Here is a 22208-nt window from a genome sequence, read left to right as displayed (position 1 = left end):
GTATTTTTTTTAAAAAATTCTCCATGTTTTTCAGCCACCTTTTGCTTGTTTTAGGCTACAAACTTTAATTTAACAAATTGTACATAGCAATGTCGCTTATAAATTTTAACATTTCTTATTTGTTCATGTGATATTTCCTAATATGGTTTTAGTGCAAGCCAACAACTGTCATGTAAATGCGTACTATGATTTTTTGTTTGTTTGGGGCAGACATTTTTTTCTCTGCTAATGCAGTGTTTCTTAAAGTGTGACCTATATTCAAGGTTATTTTAAGTTTTTCTACATTAGTAACCGTTAGTTAGTAAATCATGGACTACTAGAAAATTGTAATTGTTAGTAACCATTTTGTGTTTATCATGTATTTACCAATAATCGAGACATCTGAGTGTTTCAAAGAAATATTGTAGCGCAGTTTTATCCGGTTTGTTTTGTCCTTACAATACGTGAAAAACCAAAACATGCAATTGTGATCAATCCGGTGCCTCTTATGTTAGTGGCATTTTCCTGATCACAACTTGCTACAGACACTTGAACTCAAAAGGTACGAATTTATTATGGTAGTCAGAGAGCCGTTTAAGTTATACAAAATAATTTTAAAGTAGGTCGATTTCATCAAAGGGAATCAAGGAAAGCTTTGTACAACTGGAGAATGAAGCAGAAGGGGTGGGTCTCACAGTCAATAAGGAAAAAAACAAAGTATATGATTAACACGCGGGAGAAGAGCAAATATCAAGAAGTTAAAGGTATTCAACAGGAAATTTGAAAGAGTTGAGAAGTTCAAATATCTAGGAACAATCTTCACAGATACGAATAATATAAGTGCAGAGATAAAAAAACAGAATAGCTGCAGAAAATATATGCTATTTTTCGCTCTTGAAGTTATTCAAATCAAAGAGTATTTCTAAACATCTGAAAATAAGGCTCTTAATAAGACCCACAGTTACATATGGAGCAGAAGCATGGTGTCGAACAGCACATAATGAGAGAAACCTACTCGTTTGGGGAAGGAAAATCGTAAGGAAAATATATGGACCAGTGTATGAAAGGGGACTCCGGCATATAAGAACAAACAAAGAACTCCAGGACATATACCAGCAGCCAGATATTGTGAATGAAATCAAGAGGATGCGACTAAGACGGTTAGGATCAGTGATGTGCGTCTACGCGTAAACAACGATAGTCTACATTCTACACGTAGACTATTTTATACACGTAGATTACGTAATCTATGTAAACAACATGGCGAAAGGTGATAACTTAGCAAAGGGCGCCGTGAAATTGAAAGAAAATTATACTGCGTATCAGTTGATGTGTGAGGAGAACTTTTCATACTATTTCTTACAAATTCGAACAATTTCTCACCTAGGAAGAAACCTAATATACATAACATTCTAGTGTTTTATGGGAAATAGACCACTCTTGCTTCACGGCTGCCATCTGTTGTTGTTTCTTGCATACTATTTATCTTCTTCCATAGTTGGTAATAGAAGAGAAGATAAATTTTGTTGTAAATAGGGTTGTTTTCATTTCGTTAGGAACCAATATAGTTTAAAATGCCACTTTCCTTTCATGAAAGCCTTGAAAATTAATTTTAATGCACTTTAGATTGTCTACGTAGTCTATGTAAACTACAACCCAATGTAATCTACGCGTAGATTACGTGTAGACAACGCATGTAGACGTAAACTTATAGTCTACGGCACATCACTGGTTAGGATATGTGGAAAGGATGGAAGGAAGGAGGTGTGTGAGAAAATTAATGTATGAAAGACCAGAGGGAAGAGGGGCAGGAAAGCAAAGGAAGAGGTGGCTGCAGGAGGGTGAGGAAGATCTAAGAAAGCTGGGAGTGAGAGGATGGAGGAAGAAAGCAAGAGGTAGACCCGTCTGGCAGTCCATTGTGTAGGAGACCAAGGCCCTACAGGGGCTGCAGAGCCACAGGGTAAGGTAAGGATTTCATAAAATACAAATCTTGATTATCTTGTTGCAAGAACTTCAGCTCACGGGTTTTAAATTTACTGCAGTTAGCATGTTGACTATTTGCACCCCCCGGACCCTACTGAACTACATTTAAAAACATCTGCTGCCGAAACAACCAAACAAATGCCCTTAATATTCATGATATACGTTCCTGAGGCTCAGACATGTAATGTGTATCGTTACTAAGAATACAGGGCAATCCAAAATGATTCATCCGATTTCATATAACGCAGAAAACTTGCATAATTTATTATCACGCCACTAGATGCTACCATTGACGCCGTAGCTCCCCCAGTGTCCACTGTGAAGGAAACTGGCGATCGCACAGGATTTCTGTGTGATCTAGTTGGCCTCCCAGGTCAGGCCCGTACACAGGGGAGGGGCCATGCCCCCCCCCTCGAGCCATGAAATTATGAAATGTGAACCTATAAAAAGCTACGAAAATAACATCGACGATTTTTCAAACTTGTAAAAATCTCAATTTTGTCCTTGCGTAAATGAATGAGTTTGTTGTGTAGAGAGGCAGTCTCCGGAAGTCTGCAGTCTGCGATATTGAGTACATTTAGTTTTATTACCATTGATGCAAGGCTACCACTTTTGCTCCTGCACTATGGCCTCGTAATGCTAAGCCTCGTCAACCCATAGTCGTTCGGATCCCACTTCAAACTGTAGGTCCAGTCCCAATTAGTCTATATGTGCATAAAAGTGGACCTTAAACAAAACAAACTCAAACTTGCCTTATACGAGAAAATAATATGTACTTCCCATCCAGTTTTGGCACCCAGGTGAAAATCTCTCTCTCTCACTCTCTCTCTCTCTCTCTCTCTCTCTCTCTCTCTCTCTCTCTCTCTTTGGGTAACCCGTAGCGGGCTATAGGTTAGCTCGCATTTAGAATTATTTATTGTAATAATAATTGCTAATGCATATAATTTAAACTATTTTCTAAACACAGAATTATCGCGGCTGTTCAGTGGTTCTGGAATAAGAAAATATATGGAAATTTGAAAACATTTTTAATTTGCGAAATTCAGAACTATCGAAATACTTCTGACTGGTATCGGCGATTGGGAGACAAAACTGGGAAAGGGGAGGGGGGGCGAGGGCGGTTATTTTCTCTTAGTAGACAAGCATTAAGAGACCATAGTATGGGGGTAAAAGTGGCAAAGAAAATAGGTCGTTGGCAACTGCCCCCCAGGTCTCCCCAAATAGCCGCCAATGTATGTATGTGAGTTTATATATATATATATATATATATATATATATATATATATATATATATATATATACATACATACACATATATACATACATACACAGGGTGTCCCAGAAGTCTTTCCCTATCCGCTATATGCAAGGTAGAGATGTGAAAGTGGTGCCAAAATGTTGGAAAACTAACCAAGTTGTTTTTTGTTGCAGGTTTGAGTAACGTGGCTGTAGTGTAGCAGTGTCAGTGCCCAGGAAACCAAAAATGTTCACAAATCAGGAAAAAGCTCAGCATGTTCTCTGGTATCACGAGACCTGGTCACCAATAACAGTGCAGAGGAACTTTCAAATGTACAGAATTCTTTCGTCTAGAATATCTGCCATCAATAAGTTGGTATTTAAAAAATGGAATTTATCTTCATTCCCAAATCCTGTCAAGTCCAAGAAACATTCTATGGAAAGATGCCACCCGATTTCAGGAGCATTAATTCTGGATTCCTTGGCACTGACACTGCTACACTACAGCCATATTACTGAAACCTGCAACAAATAAACTTGGTTAGTTTTCCAACATTTTGACACCACTTTCACATCTCTACATTGCATATAGCGGATATGAATAAAGTTTGTAATCAGGGAAAGACTTCTGGGACAACCTATATATATATATATATATATATATATATATATATATATATATATATATATATACATATGACACGGATCTGACCCATGGTCCTTGTGTGTGGCAAGAACATCACTATATTCTCGATGTTGTTCGTGCTAATATGGGACGTCACAGAGAGCATGTGTAAGACATGATATGAAATTTTAGAATTTTGCCTTTGCACTGATCCGTGACGGTGAGTATAATCGAACTTTATATATAACTGGATCACCCACCATAATTTTGATTGGCTATTTAAGTGTTTCCACTTTTGCAATTTCGATGTCACAGGCGAAGAGAAGCCGATAACATAAGTGGGAATATGTTGAATACCAAACCATACCACCTCAGTTGGTGAAGCTTGTAAAGTATAAACTGAAGAAATGAATAACAATACAAGTTAAAGAGGACGTACATCTTATAATATATTTTTACTAATAAAGAAACATAAATGTACACCTACGGGGTCCTTTAAAATTAAAGTATAAGTCGCTTTCAGTGTACTCCAAAATATATGAAGCAGATTCCGTACAGGGGTGTTGCTTGCAATGATGAAGCACTCCCACCATCTGTTGGTTTCTCCTGGTACTTGAAACATTCTGTGTAAGCAGCTTCCAAATTGTCGTCTTCTTCTTCTTCCTCCTCCTCTTCTTCATACAGCATTCTTACATGATCAGGTACCTTTGGATCTTCGTCACCTTTAAAAGGAATTGGTAACAAAATATGATTCTACCTTCGAGTGACGTACGCTATGCAATATTCTTTACGACATTTGACGATTCTCTCGTTTGGAAACTTGGGTGGGGTCATGGTCTGCAATAGAACGCCAGGGCGCGCCACTGGTGTCTGAACTATAAACCAGGGTTGTTGAAGGTTCAGGAACACATAATTTCTAATGGATTCTATTGGGTACCGTTGCAGGACCGGAAATTTTTTCTCGCACAATTTAATTTCGGTCCAAGTGGCGTGTTGTTTCATTGAAAAAAGGTTCCCGGATCGTATTTAAATTGATCGGGAAAAAAGGTTCCTGGACCGAATTGAAACACTTTACAGACAAAAAGGTTCTTTACCGTCCAGAACCCATTTACGCTTGCTGGTTTTCTCTCCTGGACCGGAATTGAATTTATTTAAAATTCCTGGACTTTTAACAACCCCGCTATAAACAATAACGTGCTGACTATTGCTTGATTTTTTTTTGTTTAAGTCCCCTTTAGGCACAGATAGGTTAATCGGGACTGGACGTACAGTTTAAAGTGGGATCCGAACCACTATGCAGTGGTTATAAGGCGACGACGTTACCACTGACTATTACCTCCCCTTTCACCGAATGCCCCAGAGACAAATATCTCACCTAAGCAAAATTTTCTGAGACGAGGGAATTTTCCCTCTGGCGAGATATTTCAGGAACTGAAGGGGGAAAAATATTTCACCCAAGTCAAAAATTCATTATATCAATAGAGAACCATGAACTGTCCAGGCAATAACACGAAAATTTGGCTTACTACTTATTACTACAATATTTCTGACACTATATACAATAGGAAATTAGTTTCAAATACTATTCAATTATTTTTAAACACTTAAAATTGTCTTAAGTTGATATCGATGTGTACTTAACGAGGGTAACAATGCACATGTGTCGTGGACCCAAGTTTCCACCAAGTTCTTATGGAAAGGATCTCTGTTGGGCACCTCCGGAGCTTCATCTTGTAGAAAGAGGAACACGTCCTCTAATCTTATATTTTCCACCGGGACGAGGGGCAGGAGTGCAGCCCGCCGAATCCACCACCTGACCCACTCATCTTCCCTGTAAAGAGTTGCTAATCCCAATGCTTGAACCTTCCTCCATATACGCTGAGTAAAGTGGAATACGCATCCGGAGAAGATGATTTCAGTAGGTTTAAAATCTATACGCTGTCCCAGCTAACTGTAGAGCAGGGCTGTGCAAAGCGGCTGAGGAGTAGGAGGGACATGTACGGACGTAAGATCCAAACCTTAGTCCGTACGCTAAATGCACGGCTTGTCGAAATTTGCACTTGCAGTTTTATCCCTAATATTTCCCTAAGAAATTCTGGTAACAGTTTCATAGATCGGATACACAATAAAATCGCATATTTTGTGTCTCGCATGGTTCATACTTACCAATTGTGTATTGCGGTACATAGTTCAAGGTGGCATTATACTTTTTACACGAAAAGAAACACAATTTTTCACATTCTGAGTGCTTTTTTTTTTATTCCTTTCTTCGCTTCCGGAACACACAATATGGCATGCAGATCTTGACTAACGTTGTGGGTATGCAGTGTTTCAACCTTCTTCACCGAAAAATACCTACTATCGTGTTCGTCACCAGTGGAAATTATACATTATGGACGGGTATCTGACGGATAGCCCGGGTACCTGACGGATAGCCCCACGAGCCATACACGGATAGCCTCACGAACCATTCACGGATAGCCCCAGGAACCATTCACGGATAGCCCCAGGAACCATTCACGGATAGCCCCAGGAACCATTCACGGATAGCCCCAGGAACCATTCACGGATAGCCCCACGAACCATTTCCGATAAGCTTAGGTTAGGTTTGGTTACGTTAGGCAAGCATAGTAAAAAAAGAAGGGGGGGTTGAAACACTGACAGGGGCTTACGTCATCAAACGTACGCAGCATCCGGTTGTCGTAGGGCAAGCAAATGAAAGCAATGGCAATTGTGCGTCGGTGAGATATTTTGCTTGAAAAATACATGATTTCCCGGTCAAATATATTCCACGATGGAAGAAAATACCTCGACGAACGTTGTAAACCTTAGACAAGCTCATTTCCGTAAGAAGTTTCTTGTGTAAAATTGAAGAAATGTGTCTCCGATCTATGAAACTGTTACCGAAATTCTTAAATCAAGCTTACGGACCTGGAGACAAAAATACGGTCCGTTTGCCATGTGCGTACGGTATTATCCTTCTCAAAAGTTTGCAACACTTGCAGAGTGAAGCAATAAATCTGGTAACTTCAGTCGTCCATTACGCAATCCCGTTTCTCTCACTGTTCATTGGTGGAGCCGTCTTGCGTCACTACTTGCGCACAGACTTGTTCTCGTTCGGCTGGTCTACAGTTAGCTGGTACTGGATTTAAAAGTAGGTCTGTTGCTTTTTTCTTAACAGCGGTGAGAGTCTTTATACAACATATTTGCAGAAGATACAATTCAACCTACAATTGTACCAATATACGCTGTATAAGACACACCTTATTACTAACTTCGTCGTTGACTGTACAAGTCTTCTCGCTTGTTGGAAAGGAAGCAAGACAAGAAGGGGAGCGTCCGTCCTAGATACTTTGCATGCAAGATGTACCAACTGACCATACAGACGAACACACTCTTGCTATCAGAGTTTTCTCAGATTCTCTAGAGTTCCAAAAACCTGAGGCGCTTTGGAAACACCTGAAATTTCCCTGTGGAGGGAAAATTTCCTTCATTCAAAATATTCGGCGAAAAAGGAGATTCGGCAAAACGGAAATTCCCCTTTCGCCGAAAATTTTACTTAGGTGTGCGCTTCTGGGCCATTCGGCTAAATGGAAAGACACGAACTATTGTTCCTTGTGCTCACGGGCGTCGGCAAGATTTTTCTGGGGGAGGTCCAGTAAAGCTTTTTCCCACAAAAACAGTTTCCGTTTTAATTTATCGCGTTCACGCAATATGTGCCGGTAATACTTGAAATTATCAGTCCCTTAAATTTAAAATAATCCTGTCTCGAAAGCCAGAATATAGTGGCGATTACTGACTGAAATGAAGTTATATGTGTAAAATATAGGCTGACATTCATTTTCCTCGCAATGCACGTCGCTTTACCATGTGCGCGTTATGATATAGAACCGTGCTTAAAAGTAAATCCTTTACAATTTAACACAGTCTAGAAGATCTTGTCAATAAACAATAGCTTCAAAATAAAAACAAATAATTCATAAATTTATTGTAGGGCCAGTCCTGATTATCCTGCGAAACCGTACAGAGGACTTTGCCACGCTTGTCCTTTACGGACATCGTGCAGACGGAAAGCACGAACAGCACGGAGCGCATCTGACCTCCACGAGTGCAAGCAAGATGATCAAGCCTGCTCTAGATATTTCTTCTTGAAACTTCGGTTCGGATGTATTTTTACTGGAAACAGACTCGCACCTTAGACTTACCACAGAGGCCTTCGAGGCTTGGTAGACACTTCTTGTTGGGACAAGATTTGCAGACATCCTCCTCCTGTGTAGTTTTGGAATATATTGTCCCATTCTCCACGTTGCCAGAAGGGAAGTAGTAGCAGACTAGAAGGAACTTCTTGCTCTTTGAATTGTGTTCCTTGTAGACGGAATAGCCACATCCAACCTTGCATGTGGAGGCCCAAATCATCTGGGTGAACCTCTGTGTTTTGGAACTGCAATCAGTCATATTGTTAAAGCATTGCACAGAATCAATTTGCATACGGCATATGTGTTGCTACCAAGATGTACTGTAGGATTAAAAATTATAGATACTTGAGTTTGGATTCCAATTAAAAATTAACCAGTAGACCTACATAAAGATGAGTTCCATCAAAATTTAGCTTATTCAATTCTGCGTAAAATCTATGCTCGCAGTGACAGCCCGCAGTTTTCATGGTTTAACATACATTGCTGTGTGCAGTGTTGCCACGTTCTACGTTCATCTTTACTCCGTTGGATAAAAATCTGTGTAAAATCGGTTTTGCAATGTGAATTGACAATGATGATGAATTTTAAAAACAGATGCAAACAGCTTCAAATCAAGACCAATATTGTATTTTTTGGACTACCCAATACCAAGAAAAAGTTATTTCGCAAAATTGATAAGAACTGTTCTTTGACAATTTTTTAAAAATCTGAAAATTAAGAATTTTGTTTAAAACCTTTCTGCCATACTAAAATTTATTCACGATCGGAGCACCATTTTTTTATTTATAGAATTTCAAAGCGTACGATCGTTTGCAACACTAAAAAAAATACACTTTTTTTGTTCTCACTGCGATAAAAAATAAAAGGCATACTCGAGAAAAACATGGTTAGCATAGATTAACGCAGATTTGAATAAGCTAAATGCTGATGTAACTCGTTCTTTTGTACCCCAACGGCGAAACAAACAGTTAGGCGAATTGTCCACAACCATTTTCATTCGGTCTGAATTACACAATGTGATGACAATGAATTGAAACAAAGAAGTCAATAAGCAGAGAACAATGCTTATTTCATTCCTTAAAACAACACAGGATGTAGAATAAAAAAAGTAATGAAAATAGCGGTGGACAATTTGCCGTTGACTGTACGTCTACTGGTTAATTTTTAATTGGAGTCCAAACTCAAGTATCTATAATTTTGAATCCGACATGAGATCTACGAGTAAACAGCCATAGTCTACAGTCTAGAACTAGACAATGTAATAGGCATGGAAATGTATGTAAAGAGCATGACTGCAACCTTTCGTTCATATAGTTATTGTTAAGTTATGTGAGAGCGCATTCTCCTTTAAAATTAAAAATAACGAACGAACGAATTTCTGATAAATGTCAAACACAATTTTTGAAATAACAGTCTTGATGCCTGCCCATAAGTGCTTCCTTTGTAATTTATTCTTTATTAGTAGGGCTTAATCAGTAATCAGACCATTTCCCTTTAGTTAGAACCAGCAAAAATCGTTTCTATTTTGATTTTTTTTCATTTGCTAGCGTAGCTTGCACATTTAAATTTCCTGACATGGTATTTTTATCCAGTTCACCATTAATAGAAAATACGGTGAATTGAAAAGCACAATATTAATTTTAACTAAAATGTTTGGCAATGGATTAGATAATAATTGTCGTAAATTCATAATTAAATTGGTAAAGTTATAGTTTAAAACCACCAAATTGTTGAATTACTCAATTGCTCTTTGGAAATTTGCGGAAAAATGAAGTTTTCATTTTAAGAGCAGAAATTATTGTTAGGACATTTTTTTAAATATTTTTAAGGTCATTCTATAGGTCATTTTTCGAGATTTTTTAGTTCATCAATTTCCAAGCCATATTTATCAGACATCTAATTTCATCCTCTGTGTCTTATAGACGAGTCAAAAAGCAATGTAAAGCGAGACAAATGCAAGTTGAATGATTGAAAATGTTCCACCGTTCTTGTGGTACCAATGGATTTATTAGCAATAAATAAATGAAGAATATAACTTACGAACACACGCACACACTTGTATACTTACTACGGTAAATAAACATCTGCAAACACAAATTTCCTTCGTTCCTCTATCCAATCGTCGATGACGTCCTCTGCAAGAGATGGAACAGTTCCTGCAAAGTCACGCTCTCCTATGTTCTGACCTGCTACAAGTGTGTCTGTAATGAAACACAAACTTACACTCATCCACGCTTATTTCCTTTGATTACTGCACAAGCTATTGTGATAACACGGTCTAAAACCGCTAATTTGCAATGCCATATGACTAGCGTTTCTTAAAGTATTAACAGCTACTACATATACCGTAATTAATATATTTATGGTTCACATAACTGCAATTTATAATTATGTGCCTTCATTCAAGATAAAATATTGAAATTTTAATTTGAAGGTTTTTCTTACATGTACCAAAGCTGTAGAGTGGCATGCATAAGTATTACCAAGCAAATTGTACATCAGCATACTATACAGCGCCTACTCTCGCGAAAAAAACTGGTTGTGTCCAGTTTATGTAGTTTAACAGACAAAACTGTTCAATTTCGACAGTACAAAATATTGTAAAATTTGCTCTTAACTTGTAACAGTGTAGTACATTCCTAGTGTTGTATTTAGAGTACAACCATTTATCTGCTATTTTAGCATGACTCAACGTTTCTCACCATAACCAAGAATGACCGAAAAACAACATTAAGTAAAGTAAATAAAACAAACAAACTCCATGTGTGATGTGCAACTGTACGTTATTTAAACCATTAAGTTGAGATTATATTTTACACAGTCATATGTCAAATTTTAAGATTGATTTAAGAATTTAAGAATTTTAAGAATTACAACCTTAAAACATAACTTTGTTTTAAATAACATTATTATCATACTTTCTCAGTGCTTGAAGTTCAGATTCTGCAGGTGTGTGTGTATGGGGGGGGGGGGGGGAGATCTTGTCCGAATATTATCAGAGAGGGAACTTTATAGGAGGAAATAAGGTGAAATTCGAACGGAGGAGCGGAGTTGATTGCCAAGGGAATAAAACGAATGTCTATTACTCATAGCATTTCGTAGGAAATATATCCATCTCGTTGCGTTTATAAGTTTGCAGCAAGTTAGCTACTTTTCGTCTGTATTATTCGGATGAAGAACTGTTTGAGCACATGGCGACTGTCGGTGGATGTTCACAAAGGGACTTGCTGTAGGACGTTAATGAACTGTACACGGGTGAAAGATTAGTATTCAGTTAACACAAACGTCCCTGCGCGCGAGATATTGAAGCAAGCTGTCGACTTGAGTGGAAGTCGTTGATTCCTTTTATATTATGTCCTGTGTAGTTCACAGGGAAACAATTATACTGAACAGTATTTCGAAGTAACAATTGTATGTTTCCAGTAACAGTAACTACTTCTAGTTACTTGTTTAAATTAGTAACTGTAACTTGGTTACTTTTTTTAATGAGTATCCTTAACTCTGTTACTTTTTTAAAAATGAGTATCCATTACTCGGTTACGTTTTTGAAATAAGTATCCCTTACTCTGTTAAGTTTTTGAAATGAGTATCCTTTACTCGGTTACTTTTTTAAAATGATTATCCTTTACTCGGTTACGTTTTTGAAATGAGTATCCTTTACTCGGTTACTTTTTTTAAAATGAGTATCCTTTACTCGGTTACGTTTTTGAAATGAGTATCCTTTACTCGGTTACTTTTATTAAAATGAGTATCCTTTACTCGCTTACTTTTATTAAAATGAGTATCCTTTACTCGGTTACGTCTTTGGAATGAGTATCCTTTACTCGGTTACTTTTATTAAAATGAGTATCCTTTACTCGGTTACTTTTTTAAAATGAGTATCCTTTACTCGGTTACTTTTATTAAAATGAGTATCCTTTACTCGGTTACGTCTTTGAAATGAGTATCCTTTACTCGGTTACTTTTATTAAAATTAGTATCCTTTACTCGGTTACGTCTTTGAAATGAGTATCCTTTACTCGGTTACTTTTATTAAAATGAGTATCCCTTACTCGGTTACGTTTTTGAAATGATTATCCTTTACTCGGTTACTTTTTAAAATGATTATCCTTTACTCGGTTACTTTTTTAAAATGAGTATCCTTTACTCGGTTACTTTTATTAAAATGAGTATCCTTTACTCGGTTACGTCTTTGAAATGAGTGTCCTTTACTCGGTTACTTTTATTAAAATGAGAATCCTTTACTCGGTTACTTTTATTAAAATGAGTATCCTTTACTCGGTTACGTCTTTGAAATGAGTATCCTTTACTCGGTTACTTTATTAAAATGAGTATCCTTTACTCGGTTACTTTTTTTTAAAATGAGTATCCTTTACTCGGTTACGTTTTTGAAATAAGTATCCTTAACTCTGTTACTTTTTTTAAATGAGTATCCTTTACTCGGTTACGTTTTTTAAATGAGTATCCTTTACTCGGTTACTTTTTTAGAATGAGTATCCTTTACTCGGTTACTTTTTTTAAATTGAGTATTATTTACTCTGTTACGTTTTTGAAATGAGTATCCTTTACTCGGTTACTGTTTTTGAAATGAGTATCCTTAACTGTGTTACTTTTTTAAAATGAGTATCCTTAACTCTGTTACTTTTTTTGAAATGAGTATCCTTAACTCTGTTACTTTTTTGAAATGAGTATCCTTTACTCGGTTATGTTTTTGAAATGAGTATCCTTTACTCGGTTACTTTTTTAAGTGAATATCCTTAACTCGGTTACGTTTTTGAAATGTGTAACTGTAACTCTGTTGCCTTTTTTGAATAGTGTAACTCTAAATAGATTAGTTTTTGAAATGAGTAAATGTAACCCCTTTATTCTTCTTGATGTATTCTAGGATGAAAGTTTGCAACATGTAAGCCTACTCAATAGCTGACAAATATACCCTATTCAGTGTCAAGAATGAATCTGTAACGCGAGGTTGCATACATGCAGGTAACTGATTTGGCTTGTTGAGAGATCGTAGCTTTGAAACGAGGTCTCGGGGAACAAACATTTATGAAGAGAAGTTGTCTTGACGAACTCTACACGGTGTAGTCTACCTGTGTTGTACGGCAACAGCCTGTGTATTAAACAGCTGCTACTGCCTGTAATGACAACTCACCAGTGATTCTCCTGCATCCATCATAAATTGCCACACACTGATCGGCCCACGTTTGCGCCATTATCTCTAGAGTGGAATCCCAGCTCTGAAAAATAAAGGTGGTCTTGAAAGAGTTTTCAGTGCATAGTGTTCACCAGGACTGTTCCAGCTATAAATATCGTAACGAACCTTAAAGTTCGTGGGATCTTATGAATACATAAACTGTTAACCAATTAATCAATGGGTGATGTAAACTACTCATCATTCATCCTCTTGATGAGACCACTCGTCATTGGCATGACGAGTTAACGCTTGGCAATGCGAAAGGTACAAAATCACACTAAGGAACTAAACTACAGAAAAGACAATGGTCACTCGTTGGGCTTTGTGAACCGTTGAACCTGAATCATGGCTGGGTGTTAGGATAATTACCTGTCTATCTGAAGTCTTTAGCTGAATCAAATAAGCGAAGTCCTCTGTAAGCTTCTCCAATTCGTCGACCAGAGCGTCGTTCCACTTCTGACCTACTGCCTTGCTGACCACCTCTTCTCTCTCAACTTAATCCCAAAAGTCGGATCCCTCTCAGCTTGTCTCACCTCTATATTACCAGGCCATCGAGATCTTCCTCTATGCCGAATCGTGTTATTTAATTGCTACCATGCAAACCGCTGACTCTATAACCAGAAGTATTACCTGTTTCCTGAATACTCAGGAGGTTTGCATGGCACAACACAATGCATTGTAAACATGCCTCAGAGGTTGAGACAACTGAGAAAAACAAGTGAATGCCCTGGTCAACGTGAAGCGTTCAGAGAGACTTAAATAAAATAAACATATAATCTTAGGGTTTGATACGATATATACAGGGTGATTCAAAATGAATGCAATTTTTTCGAGGACTTGCAAGTTTCCGATTGGAAACAATAAACAAAACTGGCCACAGAATAGAAATGATCAGGAAATTTTAATTCATGTAAAATCAGCACTGGAGAATGCTAAGCGAGAATATCTGTCGTGACATGTGGCAAGTTTCTCCAAGCATTTGCTTATCACTTGCTATTACCTCCCCCACCCCTCTGATGTTGCGGAACTTGCTTGAGGACTACTAGGTGTTAAATCTATTAATTTAATAGTAGCTCACCGTCAATTATACTATTATTACATAAAGTTACCTAGCACCGATAATTCATCATGAAATTGCTTTGAATTGTGCCTTGCGGACGGGACACAAGGTGTATAAATAGACACTGCATTCTTGCACCTTGGTCTGCAACCACAGCTCCCTCCCTCTACGTGGTAATTTACTCTGTGAAGTAAAATTCTAACAAACCGAAAATAAAAGCCAAACACCCCGATAGATGTCTCCCTTTGCTAGATGAAAATTACCTCAACTTCTGAAAACTAGCACCTAGCATAACACGATATAACGTAAAAGTTTAACTAAATTGTAATATAATCTTTAACTAAATACTCTATTAAATTCTAATTTCTCTCTCCTTCTACATTAATACTCTATTGCTTATTTAAAGTATTAAGAAAAATGAGTGGGTTTTTTTATATATATAATCCACTTGTATATCACTTCCCTGCAAAGCGTTACGAGAGTTCCCGAACACTTCGACGATAAATTTTCAATGGCAACTTCTACCACCGCCGTATAATTAGGCAGCATACATAACACCTTGCAAGAAAGCGAGTATTTTAGGATCTAGGTGTACTATTTTTTTTTTTACCTGTGACTGTACCTGCACAAATCTGTTCTGCCGCCTCTTAGAAAATGCAGTGCTTTTTTGTGGTGGTACGCAATGGTACACCGTACAGGCACCTTTTTAGCATACCACAATATTTTGTGTACTTCTTATGATGAACTCAATATCGAACGAGTTTCAAGAGTACCGGAACCTTTCTTCCCAGAAAAAAAAGCACTGGCAAAAGTGATACCTGATGGAAACCCTGGCAGGTAAAGACGGCGGGAGCCTGGTGCTGACCACATCTCCATAATGACCGAGATTGTGAACGCGGACTCCCATCTCCAAAGCAGCAAAACATTCCTGAGGGGATTCGAGGTATTGACCAACTGTCACCCAACGAATACCAGACCGTAGTCCATAAACCCATACACACTTCTCCAAGGGACGTCCATAAGACGTCCAATGGATGTCCCGATCTGGATATCCAGAATGAGATATCCATGGGACGTATATGGGATATCCCGTCCTAGATATTCAGAGAATCTCCCATCCTGGATATCCATAGGACGTCCCGTTCTGGATATTCATGGGATATGTGGTATTACGTCCACGTGTTAACACAAATTTGACAAAAATGTTTTGATATTCGTGTAAAGATTCATTCTAGCATCTAGTCTCAAGTTAATTATGTTAGGATTCAAACTGTGATGCAGAAATAAATCGTAAATTAAAAACATCTCTCACAGGAATTGCGTTGCCCGTAGGCCCATTGTCTTTTCAGCGAGTCACGCATGCGCGCCAAGCAGGTGAAAGTTGCTACTAGGCTTTATTTGTGTCTCGTCTCGAACACAACGGCAGTTTTCGGATGTGTAGATACGTGTGTGTGTGTGAATTTGTGTGGGTAAGTGTGTGAGTGAGTGAGTGAGAGATAAAGAAAGAGAGAGAGAGAGAGAGAGAGAGAGAGAGTGGGGTGCTTGTTATAAGCATATGTGTACTCGATGTCTTCGATTTGTGTAAATCTAGTCCAGGAATGTTATTTTCGTATCCAAAATATGTGCAAAAAATATCAGCATAATGTCCAGATTAGGTAAAATTTTAGTCCAGAATATATCCTTATCCACAATGAAATAAAAACATCCAGAAAATCACGTGAACTCATGTCCAAAAGTCATCCATATAATGTCCAAAACACATCCAAAATGATCCACAGATTGTCCAAAACACGTCCCTCCTGGATATCCTATGGACGTCCCCTGGACGGACATATGGATATCCAGGGGACGTCCTACGGATGTCTACTGGACATTCCGGAACATCCTATGGATATCCAAAATTTCGGCATGGGTATCCAGAGAAGATCCATTATAGATCGACCACAAGGAAAAAAACCTTGCAACGAGAAGTCCCCTCGCAGCTTTTCCTTCTTCCCTCCACCTCGGGCCATAAGGAATCATGGTCCACTCTCCCCCTCCCCTACTCGCTGGGGTACGGTGCACAGGAGCCGCGGGTCTGCGCAGGTTGTTTTGCTCGTGGTTCCACTATAGACGTCCGGGATATGTGTGTGCTGTATGGGAAAGACTGTTGTGCGACGACCTTTAGTTTAGGTAGAACTGTTTCTCAGTGTCTGTGAGATGATTAGCTGATTTCAATTCATTCCAGGGCCTACATTTTCTTCCGTTCTTGGGCCTTTTCAAAGCCATTTCTCCTTTTTATTGAAACTGTCTTTGTGGATTTTAACAACGGGTTGAAGCCCCTCAAGCTCCTCCACAATCCCTTACTGCTTGGCACCACCGACTACCGAAATCATTTGCAAAACAAAGCTAAGTAAATGCCAAGTGTTTCAGAAATAATTATTGAGGGGTTACAAAATCTATTGCAAGTAGATTATTGTACAATCACGGACAGTGCTGGGTTGTAACGATTCCATTGAAAGTCAATGCATTCATTACAACCTAGAATTGTCCGTGACTGTACCAGAACGAACGAGGAACGGAAACAGTTTGTGCGTAGTTCACATTCCTGCCACTAGGCGACACATCACTCACAGTGTTTTGTTCAGCTGCTGTGGCACCAAATATCACCGGACCTTACACCGTGTGGCTTCTTTTTATTGGAGTTTCATCAGGTATTCGTCCCACCTATGCAGAGTGATTATCGCAGCCCTAAAGGAGCGTATCATCGCAACGATAGACACTATCGACAGGGCCATGTTGATACGAGTGTGGCAAGAACTTGAATATCGTGTCAATGGGCTGTTCCTAAAGTCGCGTTAAACGAGTTATGGTAACTGGCTGTCCCATAAGTGCTTCCGTGCGTTTCGTGAGGTTCATTATGCTGTCCCACAAGTCGCATTCCGTGCGTCTCGTGAAAGAACGAGATTCACCAAACGCACGGGCCAGGAGGCTGGTTTGTTCGGTGAGAATCGTCTGCTGCTTCCAGACAACGCGTGTGGTGATGGATTCAAACTGCACTAGTTCGGAAAATGTATTATAATTTTAACAGATAGCGATATTAAAGCAACATGCTCAAAATGAATATGCCTTAACCGTTCTTAGAATGTGATTAAAATGAGTAACAGTGTCCAGTAGAGTTTATTTTTGCCATAAGGACATTCCTTCCGCTGACGCCATGCGGAAACTTTCTCTAAACAAAACGCTGCTCCTGCTCTTTCACCTAGAGTGTCCCATAAGTCTGTAAAATAACTGGTTTCACCAGATTCACGAGCCAAGTTATTTTTGTTGAATGCGTTCGTTTCGTTAAGACTTTCGGAACTCGCGCAATGTGTGCCGTCTCACCCATGGTACACACATTAGTATATAAAAAAACTTCGTTCGTTTCATTAACGAGAGTTCAATGCTCTACATGCAATATTTTTTTGTAATCTCCTCAATTATTTCCTACCTAACCTATCCACGTATGCAGATAATAGCTTAAATAAACTAAATCTAAATAATTGTAGTCTGGATAATAATTTCCAGACACACTATAGTTTCAAATCATATCTACCAAAGGCGTTCATATTTACCATTGCTTCCATGTCCTGCGCGTAGGGCAAGGGCATTGAATCTCTCCCAGTAAGTTCTCCTAGGGCAGCTGCCTTCCTCACGTCATTGTGCAAATCAAGAATCCTTGTTCTGAGCGATGGCTTCATACTGCCGTAGACAGAAGCGCAATAAAGCTCCAGGTTTTTCATCTGAAAAATGCATTAGAAGTGTACTTTACGGATAACATGATCGTATCTCTCTCTCTCTCTCTATCTATGCTTCTTTGTCTCTCTTGCCGTTTTAGCATCCATGTTTCTATTTTTCTCCATACTAATTTGCTTCTTTAAAGCTGCAACTTGACTTGCTATTGTATTTTCCTGTGCTTGCTTTCAATAACGATATCATTTTATATATTGCATTTTGTTGGATCACTCTTTTCTTCCCCCTCCTTGCATCTCGGTATTTATGCTTCTCTTCCCTTTCTCACTATGCGTATCTTCCCCGTCCCCCCCTCTCTCTCTCACACACACACGCACTCTCACTCCTGCTATATGTATTACTCTTTCTATCATTATCTTCTATCTCTCTGTTTCTAGTATTGTTCCCATATTCCTTTCCTCTCTCTCTCTCTCTCTCACACACATACACACACACACACACACACACACACACACACACACACACACACACACACACACTCACTCACTCCTTCTATATGTATTACTATGTATTACTCTGTCTATCATTATCTTCTCTCTCTCACTTTGTACTTCCCTCTCTCTGTTTCTGTAGTATTGTTCCCATATTCCTTTCCTCTCTCTCTTTCTCTCTTTCTCTCTCTCTCTCTCTCTCTATCTCTCTCTCTCTCTCTCTCACCCACTCTTGCTCTCTGTATGACTGTTTCTCTCTTTCATATTTTCTGTATTATGGTTTCCATCTTTCCTTTCCGTGCTCTATACTGGGAATCTATGGAGCAAAGCCGCGCATAACGGCAGAGAAATCGAGTGGGCGGAGCGAAACAGTACACGCTGCTGCGAAGCCTGGTACTGCAGTCGCTTCCTTCCCTCCACTCAATCCCGTTCCCTCTCACGTGTTCATTGGTGGAGCCTTCTCGCATTACCATTAGCGCAGATACTTGTGCCTCCTCGATGGCGCAGTGGTAGCGTCGTCGCCTTGTAATCAAGGGGTCCCGGGTTCGATACCTTGTGGAGGCACATAGTGGTTCGGATCCCACTTTAAACTGTATGTCCAGTCCCGATTAGCCTTACAGTGCATAAAGTGGACTTAAAACAACAAATCAATCGTTCGCTCGCTCCAGAGGTTCCTCATATATATTATATAATATATGTCCTTGTATATTACATTTGCCTTCTCTAACCCTTCCCTCCCCGTCTCCGTAACTATGTGCATTTATATTTAGGGGACTCGGACTACAAGTGGCGTAACTCCACTCCAGACTGTTTTGAGAAAAAGATACATTTGATCACTTATTACTATGTTTAGCTGTTGGAGCACAAGCACAGTGGTGCCTCTGTGAGCAAAAATTTGAAGCTTAGGAGATACTTACACGAGCGGCTAGCGACAGCCTTAGCAACTTGGAAATGCATGCTAACAGAATCAAACCCGACCTGCCTAACCTATCCACGTATGCAGATAATAGCTTAAATAAACTAAACCTAACCTACCTAACCTACTTACGTGCTTATTTCTACTATAATGTGCCTACGTGGATAGGTTAGGTAGGTCAGGTTTGGCGCTCTGAGCATATATATATCCCAAGTGTCTTAGGCTATCGCTAGTCGCTCTTCATACTTACTTCTAACATTGAAATTTTGATACTTTGCGGTTATACATGTAACTCAATTTCCACTTGTGCTCTGAACCCATCATTTTCCTTCGTCTCGCTTCTTGCGAATTAAGGGCCCAGATCTTGATGATTTAAAAATCTTTGAAAAATGACCTTTAAAATGACAACAAAAATCCTGTAAAATGACGTAAAATCTTTGAAAAATTACCCAAAAATTCGTACAAAACTCAATCTGCTTATTGAAAATAGTATATATATATTCCAAGACAAACTATTTAACAATTGCTTCTTCACCTTGGTGTGTTGTACGGACTATGAATAAGAAACTCGACAATGTTGCATTTCGCGATTTTCAGACAGGCTTTGTTGCGCTGGTAGTTAAACACAGAATAAGTACCGCAAGATAACATTCAGACAAAACAGAAATTGTTGAACTTCTTGTTTCAGCATGAAATGACACAAAATTTTCAAAAAAATGAGCTAGAAATGACGCAAAATTTTTAAAATATGACCTAAAAATGAAGCAAAATTTTAAAAAATTACCGAAAAATATAAAAAAATAAAAATGACCGAAAAATGATCCAAAAAAATTACATTTCTTCAACCTGAGGAGGGTGTTCAGAATTTCTGTACTAGTTAGCAATGTCTACGTTGCACCAGTTAAAAGATGAAATGTCATCAAAATCCGGACCCTGTCCTCTCCCTCATCCCCTCTCTCTTTCTATCTCTTATCTCCTCATTCTGCATGTCGTTCAACCTCTCCATCCCTCCCCCTCTCTCTATGTTTATGTTACTTCCCTCACTAGGGGAAATCTGCTTTTCCTCTGTAGCCCCATTTAGTGAACATTAGATGTTAACCTGGATTGGTAACGCGTTTTTGTGCTCTAATAGCAACATTACTAGCATGAAATCCATATGAAGCCTAAGATTAATTTATTTTAGATTTTGTCAGCTACATTTGCTTATGTTAGATCTTGTCATATTTCCATATTTTCTTCAGGCAAATGAAATCCAAAGGCAGGAGATTTTGATCCACATCTCGGTAACAGTTCGTTATATCGGAGACACTTTTCTTCAAATTTACAGGAGAAACTACTTACGGAAATCAGTTTCTGTAGCATTGTCAAAGTTCTTCGAGGTATTTTCTTTCGCGGAAACTGAAAACTTCACCATAGAATGCTGCAGAACAAGAAATAATCACTTTTTATGTAAGGAACTTGCATTTTCTGTAGAGCGACAACATTATGCCGTTGTTTCCATTATGTACCTGCAGTTGGCGCGAGCGTCGAAAGTCACGCGGTCTCGCCTGTGTTTCCAAACGTGCCTTTTTTTAAGAGATTTTTTCAAACTATGCTTACCTAACCTAACCCAACGTAACCTAACCTTGCCGGAAATGGTCCGTGGAGCTACCGTGAATGGTTTTTGGGGCTATCGTGAATGGTTTTTAGGGCTATCCGTGAATGGTTTTTGGGGCTATCGTGAATGGTTTTTAGGGCTATCCGTCAATGGTTCGTGGGGCTATCCGTCAATGGTTTTTGGGGCTATCCGTAAATGGTTTTTGGGGCTATCCGTCAATGGTTCGTGGGGCTATCGTGAATGTTTTTTTTTGGGGGCTATCCGTCAATGGTTTGTGATGACATAATGAACACGAAAGTAGGTATTTTTCGGTTAAGAAGGTTGAAACACTGCATACCCACTCCAACTCGACAAAACACAAGCACGACGCGCGATGATCCACAGCTGTGCGCGCCATATTGTATGTTCCGCAACGGAAGAAAGGAACCAAAATAATTACTCGTAATGTGAAAAATCGAAGTTATTTTCGTGTAAAAAGCATAATGGCACCTTCAACTATGTTCCGCAATACACAATTCGTAAGTACGAACCATGAGAAACACAAAATATTCGATTGTAATGTGTGTCCGATATAATGAACTGATACCCATATCTCTCTCATAGTGATATTCTTTATTCTAAGGAAACTTATTCATTACAACTGATCAACATATTTCAAGTTGATGACTTCGAAAAATGTGTTATCGTTGCACTTTTGGTGTGTTACATTTTGAGGGGTTGTCGTAAACCCTTCCGGCCAAGGCTTTCTAAAAACAAAATAAAAAATAAATAAAAAAGAAGTGACAATGTTGGATTGACTCCTTATAAATCATCTTGCGGTCAGAATCCTCCAATTTGCGTATTTCCTGGAAGGTATTTTTTCCAGCTAACACCTGATGTTACATTATCACACGTTAGATTACATTAAGAAACTACACAATATTAAAATCATATACTTACTATGAATTTACAAAGTGGATGTTCGTCATCTTCACAATCCAAGTCACAGAAGTAGTCGCGTGTAAAATTGTTTCCAAATTGGCACTCAGCCACAACATTGCTAGACAGGATGCATATGAGGACATACGGAAGCCACATGTTTGAAGAAACTATTTTAGTCAATCAACTGTTTCTCTTATCTTGAAATAAAGAATTCAAGACAATATCTGTTCACGATTAAAAACACATGTAATGTACTAACAGGTGTGGAACCTGTTTCACACAAATACACACAATGTGAG

At 38.7% G+C, this 22208-nt stretch overlaps 1 protein-coding gene across 2 annotated transcripts; it reads right to left on the bottom strand.

The window, feature by feature from the left end:
- Window positions 1-4249: 4249 nt before the first annotated feature.
- On the bottom strand, window positions 4250-22208 carry LOC145991559 (venom allergen 5-like). Of its 2 annotated transcripts, XM_083127599.1 has the most exons (6): window positions 21928-22208; window positions 17867-18034; window positions 13172-13256; window positions 10088-10220; window positions 8029-8264; window positions 4250-4545 (listed from the first exon to the last, which is right to left on the bottom strand). In XM_083127599.1, exons 1-6 carry the CDS (start codon window positions 22063-22065, stop codon window positions 4343-4345), a joined length of 963 nt encoding a protein of 320 aa, XP_082983725.1. In that variant the 5' UTR covers window positions 22066-22208; the 3' UTR covers window positions 4250-4342. The 2 variants fall into 2 exon arrangements, with proteins under 2 accessions (XP_082983725.1, XP_082983726.1); XM_083127600.1 differs by lacking the exon at window positions 17867-18034.

The sequence above is a fragment of the Lepisma saccharinum genome, chromosome 8 (assembly GCF_977018435.1).
Source record: "Lepisma saccharinum chromosome 8, izLepSacc3.1, whole genome shotgun sequence".
In the NCBI taxonomy this organism is placed as follows: Eukaryota; Metazoa; Arthropoda; class Insecta; order Zygentoma; family Lepismatidae; genus Lepisma; species Lepisma saccharinum.
Note: the sequence above shows the minus strand (reverse complement) of the source record. Positions and strands in the feature narration are given on the sequence as shown.